This window comes from Anopheles cruzii, chromosome 2 (genome assembly GCF_943734635.1).
Source record: "Anopheles cruzii chromosome 2, idAnoCruzAS_RS32_06, whole genome shotgun sequence".
NCBI lineage: Eukaryota > Metazoa > Arthropoda > Insecta > Diptera > Culicidae > Anopheles > Anopheles cruzii.
The window spans coordinates 21,114,005-21,131,448 of NC_069144.1; the positions used below are offsets into that span (position 1 = coordinate 21,114,005).

General features: G+C 48.5%; 5 protein-coding genes across 5 annotated transcripts; 2 read left to right on the forward strand and 3 right to left on the reverse strand.

Annotated features, from left to right (window-relative positions):
• The first annotated feature begins 842 nt into the window (after positions 1 to 842).
• Positions 843 to 5,868, forward strand: LOC128267846 (nuclear pore complex protein Nup160 homolog). Its single transcript, XM_053004792.1, has 13 exons — positions 843 to 936; positions 998 to 1,103; positions 1,193 to 1,491; positions 1,580 to 1,969; positions 2,037 to 2,479; positions 2,545 to 3,129; positions 3,203 to 3,594; positions 3,661 to 3,852; positions 3,917 to 4,035; positions 4,130 to 4,699; positions 4,771 to 4,940; positions 5,016 to 5,711; positions 5,778 to 5,868. Exons 1-13 carry the CDS (start codon positions 843 to 845, stop codon positions 5,826 to 5,828), a joined length of 4,107 nt encoding a protein of 1,368 aa, XP_052860752.1. The 3' UTR covers positions 5,829 to 5,868.
• Positions 5,869 to 6,640: 772 nt separating this feature from the next.
• On the reverse strand, positions 6,641 to 9,531 carry LOC128267343 (G2/mitotic-specific cyclin-B3). Its single transcript, XM_053004154.1, has 5 exons — positions 9,458 to 9,531; positions 8,658 to 8,982; positions 7,500 to 8,576; positions 7,102 to 7,432; positions 6,641 to 7,027 (listed from the first exon to the last, which is right to left on the reverse strand). Exons 1-5 carry the CDS (start codon positions 9,529 to 9,531, stop codon positions 6,768 to 6,770), a joined length of 2,067 nt encoding a protein of 688 aa, XP_052860114.1. The 3' UTR covers positions 6,641 to 6,767.
• A 1,504-nt stretch (positions 9,532 to 11,035) lies between these two features.
• On the reverse strand, positions 11,036 to 11,941 carry LOC128268113 (mpv17-like protein). Its single transcript, XM_053005130.1, has 2 exons — positions 11,754 to 11,941; positions 11,036 to 11,671 (listed from the first exon to the last, which is right to left on the reverse strand). The coding sequence occupies exons 1-2, from the start codon at positions 11,863 to 11,865 to the stop codon at positions 11,250 to 11,252; spliced, it is 534 nt and encodes a 177-aa protein (XP_052861090.1). The 5' UTR covers positions 11,866 to 11,941; the 3' UTR covers positions 11,036 to 11,249.
• A 426-nt stretch (positions 11,942 to 12,367) lies between these two features.
• On the forward strand, positions 12,368 to 13,354 carry LOC128278111 (coiled-coil domain-containing protein 86). The gene is made up of 2 exons (XM_053016773.1): positions 12,368 to 12,605; positions 12,668 to 13,354. Exons 1-2 carry the CDS (start codon positions 12,403 to 12,405, stop codon positions 12,957 to 12,959), a joined length of 495 nt encoding a protein of 164 aa, XP_052872733.1. The 5' UTR covers positions 12,368 to 12,402; the 3' UTR covers positions 12,960 to 13,354.
• Positions 13,013 to 17,162, reverse strand: LOC128278652 (DNA replication ATP-dependent helicase/nuclease DNA2). Its single transcript, XM_053017383.1, has 9 exons — positions 16,929 to 17,162; positions 16,715 to 16,851; positions 16,430 to 16,649; positions 15,436 to 16,363; positions 14,929 to 15,367; positions 14,419 to 14,863; positions 14,164 to 14,357; positions 13,388 to 14,024; positions 13,013 to 13,332 (listed from the first exon to the last, which is right to left on the reverse strand). The coding sequence occupies exons 1-9, from the start codon at positions 17,160 to 17,162 to the stop codon at positions 13,018 to 13,020; spliced, it is 3,549 nt and encodes a 1,182-aa protein (XP_052873343.1). The 3' UTR covers positions 13,013 to 13,017.
• Between the last annotated feature and the right edge of the window lie 282 nt (positions 17,163 to 17,444).

Consider the following 17,444-nt stretch of genomic DNA (forward strand, 5'->3'; position numbering starts at 1 on the left):
TAACTTTATCGCGTTCTATGTACACACTCGCGGTCGCTGGTCGGAACTTCACGGCACCACGGAACACCGCCTTTACACGCCCGAGATACATGCGAGAACATATCCAATCGAACCTACTCGAACCAGGGATAACGAGACTATTGTGGCTCCCCGCGCCCTCCCGTCTAAGGTTCCCCGTTGTAGCACGCCGCATCCGTTAACGGCGGAATCCAGCAGCAGTCGAGTCGATAACAGAGTTTCACGGGCCAAACCCACTGCACAACATTTTCACTTTCGAGAGCGGCCCCGTCACCTCTGCCACCAAACTCGCAAACGCAAAAGTGAGGGAGCCGTTTCGTTCGAAACGGACAAACGTCAAAATCGAAAAAGAACTCGGTCGCACGTACCGCGGATTGGTGATGGAATTGTGAGAAATCGTCTCCACTCCTTCTAAGCACGCAGCACAGATAATAACAGTATACACAGTTTGCATTCGCACTCGACTGCGCCTTTCCCGTCTCTATACTGGCCTGTTCAACATGTCAAAACGATGTTTACCTGTGCCGGATGCTGGTGTTGGTAGCGCATTCCTTCGGGCGCGCGATCGCGGAACTCACGCGTCGACACGCGTAAAATGCCACACGGAGCCCTGCCATGCAACCCTGCACAACGAACACACACAGCATCGTGAGCGAAAAGCGTGCCAACTGTCAAACGACGCGGTAAAGACGCACCGGCTGCATTTCGGCGCTTCGACCCCCACCGAATTATTCGCAAATTGTTCAATTAAAAGGCGTGCGATTCAGCACCTGCTACTCATCTTCATTTCCTGTGGCCGTGCCGTCGATTAGCTCGATCCCGTCATGGCGTGCTCTGTGGGTGCAAAGTATCGTGAGGTGCCGCTGTTGCAGCAAAGTTTGCTAAGAAGCAAGCGAAAGAGCCTCAATGTAGCGTCCGGTAAGTTCGGACTCTTCCGTTTTTAAGTGGAGCCGGCTATTTACGCCGTAGTTCGTTTTAGGCGGTTACCATACCATGCTGGTTGATTCGAAAACGTCCGAGATCTCCGGAGGCTTCAGTTTTTCCACCACCCAGGGACGCCAAAAGCCAACCCCGTTCATATACTGGTAACAACGATTTGCACAACAAACCCGATTTGCAACGTAACGTTTGCTATCCCGCCTCGTGTTGACCGCACCATGACCGTGTATTGCAGGCGTACGCTGAGGGAAACCATTTTTCTGACCGAAATATGCCTGCACCGGAACGACGTGTGTCACGAGGTGAAGATAACGTTCGAGGGCAGCCCAATCCTCGCAGTAGCGATCGACAGACACACGCCGTCGACGGCTTTTCTGCTGATCACCACCACGACCAGCTTCCACCGGGTGCCGATCGAACGGCCAGCCCATGCCGACCATCAGATGCACATCGAACATGATTCCGTTTTGCTCAAGCTAAGCGAAGCGGTGTTTACTGACCCTCCGAATTGCTACACCTTCATCAACGACGTAGGTTCGTACGGCGCGGTCGGAAGGGAAACAAACGGGTTTGTGTCCAATGTGCCTCGTTTTTAACCTCTTCCCCTTACCATCCTGAACAGGGCAATCGTTTCCGGTAACTGCGGCGGCGATGCACTGTCCCGAGTTTGGCTGCAGTAAGTTTGCCGTCGCTACGGTAAACTCGCTCTACCTCTTCACCATGCAGCTCGGCGGTGGCGGTGGTGACGTCAAGGGGGACGTCAAGTTGGTGGAACTCGAGCACAACCCACTGTCCATTTCCAAGTTCATCAACACCATCGCCGATTCGTGGCGCCGAAAGTCGCACACCAGCCAGGTGGTAACGATGTGCTTCGGTACGGCCACGCTCACCGATGGACGACCGCTTCTGTACACACTGCACCGCGACGGGGCACTGCGCGTGTGGTCGTCCTGTGGACGGTTTCTGGCCGCCGAGTATCTTTCCAAGTACACCCAGGGCAGCGAAACGGAGTGTAAGTGCCTAAGCGCGTGTGTTGCCGGTGGCCAATTTTTCAGCCCCAGTTTCCGCCACTCTTCCAGTTCACAGCTGTGTGTTGCGTGGCTCCAAATCGCTGGTGGCGCTGTACTTTTCGTTTCAAACGTTTTCGGAATTCATCATCCTTCTACCGGCGCTCACGATCGAGGCAAACGGCGGCGCGATCTCCTCGTTTGCACTGCAAAGCGCGGGCACGATTATGGCGCCCAACTACGATCTGATCGACTTTAAGTTGACCGACCAATGGCTCTGGTCGTTGTGGTGTAACGCCGAAGGTGAGATGCAAACGATGGCCTACGCACTGTCGGCGAACGACGAGTGGAGCCCGATGCCTGATGCCAACGTTTGGGTGCCGGTCGTGCTCGAGAATGCTGCCGACAGCGAACCACCGCTGGTGGAAGCTGGTACCGACCTGCGGGATGTCTACTGCAATCGCATTTTTCACTCGGGCCTCTTCCCGGACAAAGTGATCAGGAAAACGTTGAAGGTAGGTGCAGCACGTGACGGCTCAACGTAAAACCCCTCCGCAACCACACTTGTCCCTCATTCCAGATGTTCAACCGCAATCTTGCCGGCGTGGCCGGAAGTGGCGGCAGTGGGAGCATAGTGCGTTTGAAGCGGTACGTTCTCGCCTGTATCGAAAGTCAACTGCAGCAGGAACGGATCACCATCCGGCAAAGCAGTCCCATGGACGACGATCAGCTGCTCGAGCTGTCGAATGGATTGTGGGAAAAGTTTTACCTCTACTGCACCCAGTACAGCTACGAGTCGTCCCGGCCGGTCGGATTATTTCTGCTGGAAGAACCAGCCATAGTGGCGGGAATGGCATCGCCGCCGAGTATCACCGCCGGCATGGTGCGTAAGAAGTACGTCAGCTTCTTTCGACCCTGCGATCGGCTCGAAGTGGCATTCTACACACCACAAACTGTGCAAACCGTAGAGCAACTGGCCGGAGGGGGTGATCACATCACGGGAGAAGTGGTGCTGCTGATAAACTTTCTGCGCGAAATGGACCAAGCGCTTACCACCGACCAAAAGCAAGAGTTTGATGGGTACGTACACCAACGCCGGGGAAACGAGACCGGTGGGGACGACCTGTCACCTATCGGTGCGGCACAAAATCAGCACCTAATCCACGTGAGTTATCGCACAATGCAACGGTTCGATGTGGTGTACGCTGTATATTAAAGCCCACTGCTCTACCCCACAGAACATGATGCCAGCATTTCTGCAGCGGCTCGAAGATCTACCGGAAGCGATCGGACACCTTCTACGCTACCTCAAGCCGGCCGATCGGGGTGATGATATGGGCGCGTGGCTTTCGAGAACAACGGAGGCCGATTACCTATCCATCTGCACCGGCGACGGGCTTGCCGGGGAGCTGGCACTGGCGACGGCGAAGCAAACGATACAGCTGCGCTACCTACTGTTGCGCAACCTACTGCTCCTGGAGCATGTCGTCCAGCATCACGCCAAACTGCAGTACGACGTACTCGATGCAATCCAATCTACGTACCGCCCAGACACGGAAATGATGCTCCGGTGCTACCACGTCATGAACTGGATCGCTCAGACTCGCATCGATCTCGATTGGACGAAAACGTGAGCGAAACGTTGTTGACCCTTGGGTAATAGAAAAAAAAACTACGTGAAATGTTTCCTTTGCAGCACCAAAATTGCGGCCTCTTTCCCGCTCAACCTTCGCACGTCCATGACGCTGCTCCAAGCGTACGCTACGTCCCGGCTGAACGATGAATCGTTATGGTCGGGTAAGAAGTCTTCAACCACGACGTCTAACGACAGCAGTGACTCGGGCACGCTGTCCTTCCTGCACAAATCAAACGTTATCCTGAGCTACATGTAAGGATTGATTCCTTTTTTTTTGTTTTGCAATAATTTGATTTATTTTAATGCCTCAACACAGATGCCCTTCGAGCGATGACTTCTTGTTCGGTGAATGGTTGTCCGACAACGATCTGCATGCGCACATCGACGAGTACGTGCGCTTATTGCGCAATTGGTGTGAATGGAACTGCTGTTCAAGTATGTGTTTTGCATGCGCTTTTTTCCGTAGTCCATGCTTATAGAATCATGAACATAGATTCAGAATTAAAATATGTGTTTCGTTTTATCTCAGGAAATTTCATCCAAGCAAAGTCGTATCTGATGCTCGGTGACACTGCCAAGTCCCTCGATCTGTTCCCTCTGTCGCTGAAGGGCATACAAGTGGAACGTTTTCTACAAAAGTTTCTCCGGCAAAACGACAAAAATCGCACCATATCGCCGTACGAAGTGCTGGGCGCCTTCTACCTGCGACTCATTCGTCTGTTCGAGTGCTACGGCGCTTACGACGGTGTCCTGACGCTGGTCCATTCGGCCATCGATAGCACAATTCAGCAGCAGCAACAGGCGATGTTTCAGAGCATCGAGTTTAGCAGCCACATCGAGCTGGGCCACTACGAGGAAGCGTACAATGCGCTGACGAAAAACTGCGAACCGGCCCGGAAGAAGGACTGTTTGCGGCAGCTGATTTGCTTGCTGTTTTCGGTGCGACGCCTGGACATCCTCATGGAACTGCCGTACTATGGGCTGGAGGAGGAATTTAGCGCCATCGTCGCGATGAATGCTCGCTCGTCCGATATCGCTGACGGTGTGCAGTATGATTTTCTCTACTCATTTTTCACCAACAAACTGAACTTGCGGAAAGGTGCGGAAACTACATTGACCACACAGGGCAATTTGTCTCGGATTATGAATGCATTCTTGCTAACTTTGCAGCTGCCATTACCACGTACGAGGAGGCGACGCGCAACTACATCGAATGTAACAGCTACGATCACCTGAACCGGTTCTATCGTTCGCTGTTGAAGTGTCTCAACTCACTGGCCATCATAAAACCATTGTACGCGTGGATTTTACGTCCCGTGTTGGAAAACAACCCGCTACAGGTAGCGATCCATCTTCGATTCTTCTCTCGTGCGCCGATGGACCAAATTCTAATCGCACTTCGCATCTTGAAACAGGCGGTGACGTCGAGCAAGGACGAGGACCGGATTGAAATAGTCAACCTCAAGGATCTCGATGAGCAGCTGATGACCACTTACTGTGCGTTGCAGCTTTCGCAGTGCGTCGATGGCTTCAAGTTGGTCACTTCGTTGGAGCCAACAGAACTGATCGCGCTGCTACTAAGTCGCAAGATGTATAACCTGGCGCTGAAGCTAGCGCATCGAAGAGCCCCGTCGATGGTGTCTACCGTTTATGAGCATCTATGCAACGCGTGTCTTTCGGTTAGCCGCAGCGCCACCGCTGATCCCGTGACGAGCAACAGCATCCTCACGTGGCTCAACGAAAACTGTATTTCTGACGTAACCGTTGGTGCGGACAGTGTATCGACGGCGTGGAATTATTTGCGGCACATGTTGGGGCAAGAGCAGGACGACCAAGCTACCAATGCCCACCTGGCCGTACTGAACCGCGTCCTGTTGCGTGGGGCCCACGTTCCGAACTGGCTGAAGGAGTGGTGCTTCGAAAACGCTCCATCAAAGCTGATTCGCTCATACCTGTGCCACGGCCGTCTAGAAGAGGCGTACGAGCGGACCGTTGAGCTGTTTCAGGCACGATTCTTTAGCACCGGTCGCTTTAGCCACCAGACACTTTTCCCTCTGACGGTCTGCGAACATCTGTTTTACGAGCTGGAACAATCGTCACACTATCCGAAGGTAGGAAAAGCGCCATTCGCTTGGCAGCCAGCATCTAGTAACCCGTGCGCGTTTTTGTTGTTACAGGAAAAGGATCACATCGAGTACTATCTGCGTTTGATTGAGGTAGCTCTTTGAACTGCCTCATACTTGCGACTCCGTTAAGGGGCAATTCTACATCAAATAAATTCAGTTTCTTCAATAATTACGACTATTCTACGAAATGCTGAATATTTTTATCCGAACTGGGCTAAGCAATCTGTAGTCCAATTGCCAACCATTAGTTTCAGCTTCTAGAATCAACAGCAGCCCCCTTTTTTGTGTATACTAAAACTTTATTTTTCACATTTTGTATCGTTCAATTAAAATTTTACGCAGTCTTTCGAAGAAATATCAACATTCCGCGCAAATACCCGAACAAGAGTTTCTATTCCGACAGAAAAAAACACTTAATCCCGTAAACATAGTAGAGTTAACGTTCCATAAGAAACACTAACATCGCCTGGAATGGATGGAAAAACAAATCGTGGGCAGTGAGGGAAGATTAAAATGATATATTAATGAACAAAGAGGCTAAAAAACTAATAGAAACGAAGATTGAAGGATGGTGATAAAACGTGCACCGACCCTTCTGAAACTATTACGTAGCATCTCGACGGTTAATCAATGGACGACTGTCCACAACTTTAAATACGTGTTTATTGATTTGAGATGCAGCATGAGGTAAAAGCATTAATCGGCCTACATTTATCCCCGCTTGGTCGCTCTTGATCAGCTCAGTTCTCCGTTGTAGCATCGTTTTGTACTGTGCTGCATATGCGGTCTCGTGTGTGCGTGCGTCACAAAAAACGCCTGCCCAAAAAGAGCCGATTAAACGCTTAATGTCACTTAAAGGAATATACTTAAATAATAAAAAAAAACATTGGGAGCTGCGCATTTGCAGATTGTCGTTTATAGGAAATGGCAACTGAAAACCCCCTCTGGAACTTTCCGGGAAGCGTTCGAAACCGGGTGGAACACAATATCAGTCTGAAATACGAGGATTCGTCGTGCGTGTGGCTAATTATGATCAACCGCTCAGTCGCTCCCTCTCTTGATCGTCTCCCGATCCTCCCCGGCGCCGCTTGTAGAAATGGCAGTGGGCAGCTTGAAAACTGCGTCCCCATCGAACGTTCCTTCAAACAGTTTGTCGAGACTCGTGATGACGGGGCGCTTGGCGACACCAAAAAACAGTTCGTGTGAGTACTTTTGGCGCACGGTGTTGAGCGTCGACTTCGGGTGCATCATGCAGGTATTCAGCGTTATCGTTACCTCCTTGAAATCTGCCACTTTGTAACCTGAGTTTAAAGTTAAAATGACTTGGTAATAGGGGGGGGTTCAGAATTTGGCACTCACACTTAAAACAACCTACCAGAGTAATATTCGAGCGTTTCATTCCAACCCGGCTTGTTACTCATGCGCAGTGCTATAAACAAAGCGGCGCAGGCCAGTTTCGAGTCGAGCATTTGGATGGTCGCGTACTCCATCAAGCTTGTTTCCAGGATGTAACGGGCCAGTGTCAGGATGGGCATGGGAATGCGATTGACTCGGGCGTAACGACGCAGAAAGCGGTAGGACAGCGGAATGCCGAGATCGTATCCGATGGCATGGAAAACGGTGCGCTCCATTTTGATCAGTTCGGGACGATCATACGCACCGTCACAGATGTAAATGAAATCGTCCACCGTCGGTGGAATACGTTCCTGCGGGGGGAGGCGCGAAGATAGAATTACACCACTTTACAATGCAATGTCGACCACGACAACTTACATCATATTTGGCTGCAATCAGCAGAGCCGCAGCGGCCACCAGCTGCAGCAGCTCCCGCTGGATCACTACAAGCGAGAGGTAGATATCCACAATCTTCACGGCCAAGTAGAGCGTTTCGTGATTCAACTCAAACGACTCCTGTATCTCCACCATCCAATCGACCAAAACGGCTCGCATCCACTTGGTGACGAACGGCTGCCGTTCTATATAGTCCGGCACGACGTACACTCTCTCACGTTCGCGCAAATATTCAAAAATGTCCTGCGCATAGTGCGACACCTGGTAGATGTCATTCCAGTTAGCCAGATCGAAATCTTCAACACCGACCGGGGTCCGTTTGCGGGGCGAACATTCGGAAGCTTTCAACTTTGGCTCCACATCAGCAACGGCAACGATCGGTTTTTCATCCTTTACACTTTCCGCGATCCGCACTTCGGCCACTGGTCTCTCCGCCGAGTTGGTATCGTTGGATACTTCCGATGACTTGCGCGTCACAGGCGGACCACCTACCGTGGACAGTACCGGCGGGACCGCCTTTTTGATTCCTCCATTCGCTTGCAGCTTGGTGGCAGGCACCCGGGTTCCGGGCACGTTAGACGCAGCTTCCGAAACCCGAACCGCCGCTGCATCTTCGTTGGAAAAGTCCAGTGCTGTTACGTACAAGGAATTGTCGCTTTCGAAGTCATTCGACAAGCGAGTTTTCACTTTGTTCCCCCCAACAGTCGGTGCCGGTGCTGGCGATAAAGGTCCTGAGTGTTTTTTCTTTGGCTCGTTCTTAGCCATGGAAGGGCCAACCTCAACGACGTTCGTCCGTTTGACTTCCAAGGCCCGTGTTTTCGGTGGTTGGTGCTGTGCTGGCTGCTGCTTCTGTGGTTCTGCGTCGATCTTACTGTTGCTGTCGCCGCCAACCGATGAAAGTTTTTCCAATAGCTGCGCATTTTCCTTTGCACTACCACTTGGGACCGCTTTCTGGGCTTGCTGTTGGCGCATGGCGGCCCTGGTTAAAATTTTCGTTGGCCCCTTAATCTCCGGGCCATTGATGTCCGGCTTGGTGTACATGTGAGACTGTGCCACTTGCTGTGTTTGAACCGAAGTTGGGTAGAATAGAAAATTACATTCTCAGTGCAAAAATTAGGAAAAACCTTCTGGCTCAAGTACCTTAGTTGACGATTTTTTACCATCGCAGTTCCGGGCCCGAATCGTAAGCTGCTGCACCATCTGACTAAGGGGCTTCGGCAGCTTGTGGATGGTTTTGTTCTTCAGAAACCCACTGGAAACGGCCGTCGGTTGTGCGGTGGCCACAATGTTGCCAGCGCTGGCCTCGGCATTCGTCAGGTTGCCGAGGGCAAAACGTTTCGTGCCCTGCTCATGCTTGAGGGGACTGACATCTGCTTTGCGCTTAATGCCGGGGAGTAAGCCACCTCCGGCATTTTGATCTTCGACTACGCTCTTCAAGCTTTGCTTTTCCATCGCCACCCGATAACTGCATTCGTAAACGTAATGATGAAAGAATGGATATAATAAAGCTAACGAATCGCGTAAAAATGTAATTGTTTGAATTGTTGCAGAAGCTACAACGAGCTTAAAAAAATAATATCTGCGTCTTTTTCATTCCTGTTAATCGACTCAATCAAGTGAAAATTGGTCATGGCACACTTAGGAAACTTTAAAATTTGCACCAAAGACCAAGCACCAATTCTAGCAAGGTTTCAGATCGTGTGTGCAAAAATATAACTGTGATAAAATATCGTGTATAAGACATCTAGTATGCTTTGATCATGAGTGTGTGTGTGTATTTACCAACACTTGAACCATCATAGATCAGAGAACATCCTTAAAGCGAATCTTAGAAAAAATGAAAATTTGTAGAAAATGATTTTCCGATTTCAACGCTACAGCGCGAAGCAAAGAACTTGTACGAAAAAAAACCCTGTAAATCTCCAAGGTCTATTGCTTACCGCGTGGAATGCGAAACGCGCCCGAGTGGCTTAACATCCCCGGCTGTGTTGGACGACTGGTTGTTCGCCGGCATCCTGATTCAAGGAATAGGTCGTTGGCTGTCTTTGATTAACGTTCGCCACGAAACAACAACGTCGGTTGTTAATCCCACGTCGGTTACCGGAACGCTTCACCAACTCTGCGTAGTCGAAGCCAGAATAAGCCTAGAGAAGCTGGACTTTGTGAAAACTAATCCTTTAACCTGCGACCGTTTCTGCGGTGTGCTCCAGGTTACCGGGTTGGTTAGGCAAGATCGGGCACTAATAAAGCTTTTAACAAAAAAAAAACTTTCACTTAACCAAATCACATCACCGCATGGAACGCTAAAGGGTTGGAAAAGAAAATTGGCAAATTAAAGCGAGCGATTAAGCGTAAAACAAGAAGGCCAAAGTTTTAGCGCCCGCATTGTTAATCAAAAGCTAAAGTATATTATAGAAAGCTTAAGCGATTTAACTGCTTTCGAGTTAGAAACTGTAAAGAACATCTGTTGCGCGCGTCACCTTCTCCCAATGCCGAACCCTGTCGCACAAAAGTACCAGTACCGCCAAATCCTTGCCAGAGGGAAACCTCGGTCGGTTAGAACAGCCCGCTCTCGATTTAAACTCTCTAACGATCGCAGCGGTTACGTTCTCACCAACACTAGCAACGCCGTTGACCAGATGTCTTCTTGAATGCAGGGCAAAACTCCTAACGTTTTCGCCGAAGCTTCTTCAGTAAATGTTCTCGCGCGCGCGCGCGTTTGTGTGTGTACGATTCGGCCGTTTGTGTGTTAGTATGATCCTTTTACGTATCGTTTTAATCTAACTCGTTCCTTACCTGCCTTCAATTCTACGATGGATGGATTACATTAGGCAAGAATGATAAATGTGTAGCGCCGGGGGGTTCTTTTCAGCAGACCGGTGCGCCAAAATTGCGTTGCAAAAGCTGTTAAAATAGAGATCACCACGGGCGTACTGCAGAACCCCGGTCTTATCACAAACCTATTTTGCGCACAACTTAAGTGTTCCGCGCAGTCCTTAAGCGATTTCTTGGCGAAATTTTACAAACAAATCATCACATCACACGAAAACCAAACCAAAACGAAAACCGATACAAATGCGAGTGTCGGTAGGACTAGCGAAACCAATTTTCACCAAGAACTTTACAAAAACATGTTCACAACCGCGCAAGGATATCGAACGGATCACAGGTCAACAGCGCAAGGCAAAGGCAACGACGCGTTGTGACCGTTGCTTTTCGGCATTGCAGTGTGTCACAGGCCAAACTTTTCTTGCTTTTTTCTTTTTTGCTTCGAACAAGAAAGTTAATCGTAAGCCTTCGTGTTCCAAGACCAATTGTCACTATTTTGAATCAACCAACTTTTCAACTGATTCTACATATGGATTGCTGAGTTCAAAAATTCGCTACAGTTACTTGACAATTTTAATTTAAGCTTTTTGTATGAAGTTCGCCATGAAAAGGTTATTTAAACAATTTCAAATAAAACCAATGATTTAATGATTGATCACATTTTTTTCTATTTATTTGGCATAGTGGAAAAGGTTATAATAAGTTATAAAAGCAAAAGGATCATATTAAAAATAGTTACCTAATTTTCACAAGCAAAATACCCTTTTGTGTGCAGTATATGGAAAAGTTCCGCAATAGTTACTAGCACAAAGATTCTACCCGCAGGACTTTGTCCCGCGCTACTGAGAAACCCGTAAACTTTATCAACTAACGGTGGAATTGTTGGCAAAATTCGTTATACATTCATTTGGTGTCTTCTTCCGCAGCGTCTCTGCGTTTGACTAAGGCTAGGAAAACCGTCCATAGAAAGCTGCAGGCAGCCACAAACGGAACGCGGTTGCGCTCAGGAACGAGGGCAAAGTTGATCGTTTGAACCAGTGGCCAAACCGTCAATCCAACGGCGTATGTTTGCGGGAATTTCAGCCGCACTTCACGTGCCGCATCAGTAGTTGAACGTCCTTCAAGTAAAGTCATGACGAAGAGAAAACTGACTCCCGCGAACGGGCCATACGTTGCCTGCTCTACAATTGCTTTGCCAATCGCCGTCCGCCAATCCATTCGAGGCCACATCAGCGAGGACAACCGAACCCATCCATAAAGCGTTGGCGCAACGTAAAGCGCTCCATATAAACCATAACGCGCGCACTGGCCGTAATCAAATGAGTCTGTTAAACGTAGTAAATGCAAGCAAAACAAGAAAACATGAGAACTACATATTAAGAGAAAGAGCGCGCGCGCTGAGCATACCAAAACTTTTCCCCTCTAGGCTCTGTTGCACTAGATTCGCGGTTGGCCAGAGAAAAGTATACGTGACCATTCCTTTAACCAAGGGATGTCGTAACATTCTTGAAGGCACCATCTTGCACTTACGCTAGTCTCTCAAGGGAGAGAGAAAGGAACGCAAAGTTATGAAACATAAGATTACTTTAATGAATGAATTCTCGTGGCGCTAATAATTGCTACTGACGCACTAACGCACATGATGTTTTGACATTTGTCTTTGATAGTGTGAGTGCCCAACATCAGCTGATCGGCTGAATTTAATATAACTATCAGCTGTCTTATTTGCGACATTGTCGTAGAACTGCTCGCTTTCTACTATTTTTGATCATCAATCCTATCATAAAATACCAATAATATTGATAGCAATTGAGAAGAAAAGGTTTGATTTAACTTTTTATTATGCCTGAGGTTGTAATGCCCTCTGCAGTAATATTGGCGAACCTTCTGTCCCAGAGACAGAAGACAGACAGAATGTGAATAAAGTAGATAGTATAATTTTCACCAGCTTTCAACTGTCACCCGTCCGCCCGACTAACATGTGGAATGAAATCAAAACAAAAACGTCTTGAACCACTGAGTTGAAAGTGCCGCATACGCAGCGGCTTTTATTAAGATGGATTCATTGAAAGCTACTCCCGATATCAGCCATATTTTGTCCAAAATAAAGCAATCGGATAATTTAACACTCGTGGAAAAGTCCAAACCCGTAGCAGATAAACCGACGGTGAAAGCGACCAAGAATGATGAAAGTGCTTTGAATGCGCACGTTCGAGGGAAACCAAAATCGGGTAGAATTTGGAAGACGCAGAAAGAAAGGTGCGTATGGAAAAACCGTGCCAACAGTCGAACAGTCTAATGATGGATCGTTAATGTTCTAGATTTGCTGTAGTAAAGAAGACGATACGCCGAATGAAAACAAAAGAAAGGTTAGCGTACAGGCAGGAAATGAAGCAAATCAAGGAGCTGTCCCAATCGCTGAAGGACGAACGAAAGCGTCAGAACGAGGAGAAGCGCGAACGACGGGAAGAGAACAAACGGAGAAGATTGGAGAACGAACGGAAGGCTGAGATCGTTCAGATAATCAACAACCCTGCCAAGCTGAAGCGCATGCGAAAGAAGCAGTTGCGGATGATTGAGAAACGAGACATAAGTAAAGTAAAGGTTGTTTAACGGTTTAATAGAAAACATTTTTGTAAAAAAAAACCATAATATTAACTGGGGCCAGCCGTTAATCGTTTAGCGATTGGAGGAACTCGAACAAGTTGTTCCACTCAAATCCATCTTTTTTGTCGACCAGCTTCACGTGACCGATCCTACTGATCGTTTGGAACAGTTTACTAAACGGTGGATAAGAGTTCAGCTGATTGCGATCACCGAGGACGATAAGTTTCACCTGCGCTCGTGTGATTGCGACGGTTAAACGTCGCTTATCGAACAATATTTCGTTGTTCTTAGCACCGGGCAACTCACTATTCTCGTCGACTTTATCCTTCGCAGCATCATCCGCCAGGTTGTTTGTTTTTGTGCAGGAATATATTATCAACTGAAAAACAACGACAATAAACATTTGGTCCAGCCCAATGGGAAGTGTGGCATACCTTCTTATCCTTTCCTTGAAATTGATCGACGGTGTTAACCTCTATGTCGCACTCATCGAGCGAGAGCGTTTGCATCGATTCATCGGCTATGTGGAGCGACTGATCGCCGGATCGTGGCCGCCAACACTTCTGCTTGTCCAGCAAACATCGCACATGGCGGCGAATCAACTCCACTTGAGCCCGGTAGGGTGCCATTATACCGATCGATTTACTATTTACTCCGGCACGCAACAGCGCAGTACAGATGTAAACCGTTAGCGCGACCTCGGACAGATTGTTACAGGCGGCAGTTTTCCTCGCCCGAACCGTAGTGTTCGATGATTCGGAAAACTGATAATTTTCGTTAAGCTGACATGTGCTGCCGGTGTCAAGCATAATCGCCGACAAGTCTATCTGGTTCGATATCGTTCTTAAAAGCCACCTTTCTACTGTATACATCTGGCGCAATGTTTGTAGATCGGGCAGCTTGAGCATGGCATTCGCAACGGCGTCATTGCCGCATATCAGCTTTCCGCCGTAGGTAAAATCGTTGGCCAGCTTAGTGAGGACACGGTTCATGCGATACTGGCTTGGCAGAGTGCAGTATGCACCTTCTTGATCCAATCGGTGAAACAGACTTTCATCACCACCCAACGCACTGGAGTTGGGAGAATAATGTTATTGGATTTGGGAAAAAATGCAAATACAAGACAACACAAGAAAGAGCTTGAGTTTGATGATGCAAACTTGCCAACCAAAACCAAACGCCAATATTGGTTTGCATCGTGTTAACTTACCGAGCTTCACTGGATCTAACGACAGGCGGCAGCTGCTCCGGATCACCAACAAGCAAAAATCGTTTGCACTGCAACAGAGGTCTGATGATGCTACTCTGAAAAACCTGCGTTGCCTCATCTACGATGCAGAAGTCAAACGTTCGTTGAACCACCAACGGATGCGATGCTCCGTGGCAGGTAACGGCGACTATATTCTGTAAGGATCGGACGGATGTCTAAATCGCGAAGCACAGGAACAATTGACCTAGGACTTACGAATTGATCGTATAGGTGCTTCAGTTTTTCGGGTGTGTCACACTGTTCGCTCAGTACGGTAGCCGACGATGGCCGTACGGCAGGGTCAATACGTTCCAGTGGGCCAATACGGATAAACTTCAGTCTCTCGTGCATGCCATTTTCGTCACGGTCGTTGTCCTTGGCCAACCGCTTCAGGACGTTATCGACCGCAGAGTGCGTGTTGCTCGTTAGCAGTATCGAGTGGCCGAGAGCAAACAGGAGCCGAATAATCCCCACGATCGTCTGTGTTTTGCCCGTTCCCGGCAGCCCTTTTAGCAGGCAGTAGGTTTTTGTTGCGGCCGCCTTTAGAGCCGCCATTTTCTGGTGACGATTCAAATTACTTAGCAATGCTTTCGCCCGCGGAATCATTGGTTTGGGTAAAATGGCCTCCGCGAACACAGGCGTTTCTCGTCCGATAATGATCCTGTGTTTGGGTCGAGAGTCTCGATAACTACCATGCGTGGTGGTGTGGTGTGTTCCATCACTTACCGTCGACAGCGATCGGCGTCATCCGTATTGGCTAATAGCATGGCTAGATTGGACAGGTTAAATTTGCCCGATTTGTATCCGTCACGCCGATCCAAATGAAACGTTTCGCCAGCGTAATTCACACTGAGATCGCGCTCAAATGATAGAACCAGCTCACGGCCAACCCAGCTAACGATTAGCCCGGCCGACACAGCGATCCGATAGTTCGTACTGCATATAACATAATCACCCGGTCGAAACCCCTCCAACGCTGTTCGTCCTTCTGTTTCATCATCGCCGCCGGTAGCCGTCATGATCGGATCAGCTTTCATCGTGAACGTATGGAAGTAAAGATCGTCAACGGCACGCACCGGACTGGCCAGCTGCAGATCTGTGATGCACCAACCTTTTTCGGCGCGTTTCCGGGGTTCTTTCGTCCACAGGGCGCGAGTGCTACCGTCTGTAAAGATAAGGGGGGGATTTATAAATTTACACTTATGCGAAGAGTCAGTAATGTATCCAACGCACCGGCGGCCGTATCTCTCTGTTCCAGGTAGATGATGCCTGTCCAATGGATGAAGTAATCAATGTGTTGGTTGCTTAGGTGACCGGAAGCATCCGGTGCAATGATCGAAAAACCATGATCAGGCGATCGCGTGCTGGATCCCGGTTCGCGTTGAGCCATCACGGTGCAAACGGTGTTGTAAGGACACTTTGCACAAGCACGCGCATGATTGATCGGTTCCGGAAGGTAAGGCACCAGTGGTTTAGTTTGCTTTTCCATCCCGTTCGGTGCGGTGTTCCGTTCGTTCGCAATCATCCAGCGGTCCATGTAGTGGGCAACCTCATTGCGCAGCATTATCAAATCGCGCCTTATGTTACGATTGCCAGACTTTTTGCTACATTTGCCGTCGCGAAGGTACAATAACAATCCTCCGTTTACGCGATGCCCAACCAGATTCATCATCATTTCGTACAGCACCAGCTGTCCGATGTGCTCGAACGAGTAACTTGCCCGGCCTGTTTTTAACTCTAACGGCATCAGCTCATGGGTTGTGCCGTCCGATAAACCCTTCGTGTTGCCGTATGCAACACTGACCGTGGCATCGATTTTTCCCTTGATCCCCAGCTGATGGCACCAGATATTTTCTTCGATGTCTTTAACCTGTTTTATCGTAAAAGCAGCACCTTCAGTGGCCGGGGCATCAGACGTCATCGTTTTGCTGGATCCTGGATGCACACTGTGTTGTCTCAGAAATTTGTCGATCTCTGCAATGTATGGATCCATTGCCGCCAACGCATCGGCCGTGCTGATGTCGTATACGTACAACGTAGAAACCATTTTTGCAGATTTAATCCAACTTTCAGCGATGCGTCGAACATCCGATAGTGAACGGCAGCTCGTATCCAACAGGCATTGTTCGAAGACTGAATGAACCAGGGTTCCAACATGCATCTAGAGATAAAAACAAAACAAAAATCATCGCAGAGTGACGAAAGCCCTTATTTTAAGTGTTCTTACCTCTCGATTTTCCGCATCAAACAAGCGAAAGTTTTCCTGAAGAACCCCGCGGCGCTGACAAAACAGCGAACCAACTACCGTCGTTCCGGAGACCAGAAGATCGGGATTTGTAACAAACATGCCCTCGTTGGCATCGACCACGAAGCAGTCGATATCTTTCTTTACACTCGAAGCGATCACCGAAACGATCAAGCCGGGGACGATGTGATCAAGGGTGTTCCTGGGGGACAACCACACAAGTTATTAGTTTGCCCTGTTGAAGTGTTTTGAACGCTGTGCTCTTACCAAGGTGAACATAAGCAGCATTTGGCCTTTTCCTTACTCTTCTTCTCTTCTAGAGTCACGAGTACAGCTTGATCTGCACGTTTTTCCACGCTTAGCACCTTGCATCGTTTCCAAGTTGTTAAATCCAATGTGTATTGCTAATATAAAAAAACAAATCGCTGGTTTCGATCGCTAGCCGCAAAAGTAATGCCGAAAATATAAAAAAAATTCTTACTTCCTTGCTTATGGTGTACCCGAAATCAGACCAATCGGCGTCCGAATCGAAATCAGCTGCATCGACGCAGAACTCGTTTTCGTTGGAGGTTTTTGAAACAGCATCTTCAGCTTCCGATTTGCCACAGGCGTCCAGTGGTTGCTCCGTTTTGAAGAATTTACTGGCCGATTGCATGACTTCCCTTTGATAATCGATGCCCGGAGATAGTTTTCGTTTCGACCTTTCCTCGGACATGTTTGCTCCTTGCTCCTGATGCACAATAATCTCACATTAACATGTTTGCTGTTTACTGGGATGTTGGCGCCAAAACGTTGTGCAACTGTCAGTCAGCTGTTGTCATTGATCTTGACGCTCGAACAACGGATTAACGGCATCGGATGTTAAATAACGGAATCGAACAATCTCTTTGAAGAAAATAAATTCGAAAACTTCTTTACGTTTGAATTTCATCGAACGGCAATTAAAAAAACCCACCAAAATTCGCCAACGTATCTTTTAGAGCTCTGGCGGTCTGGT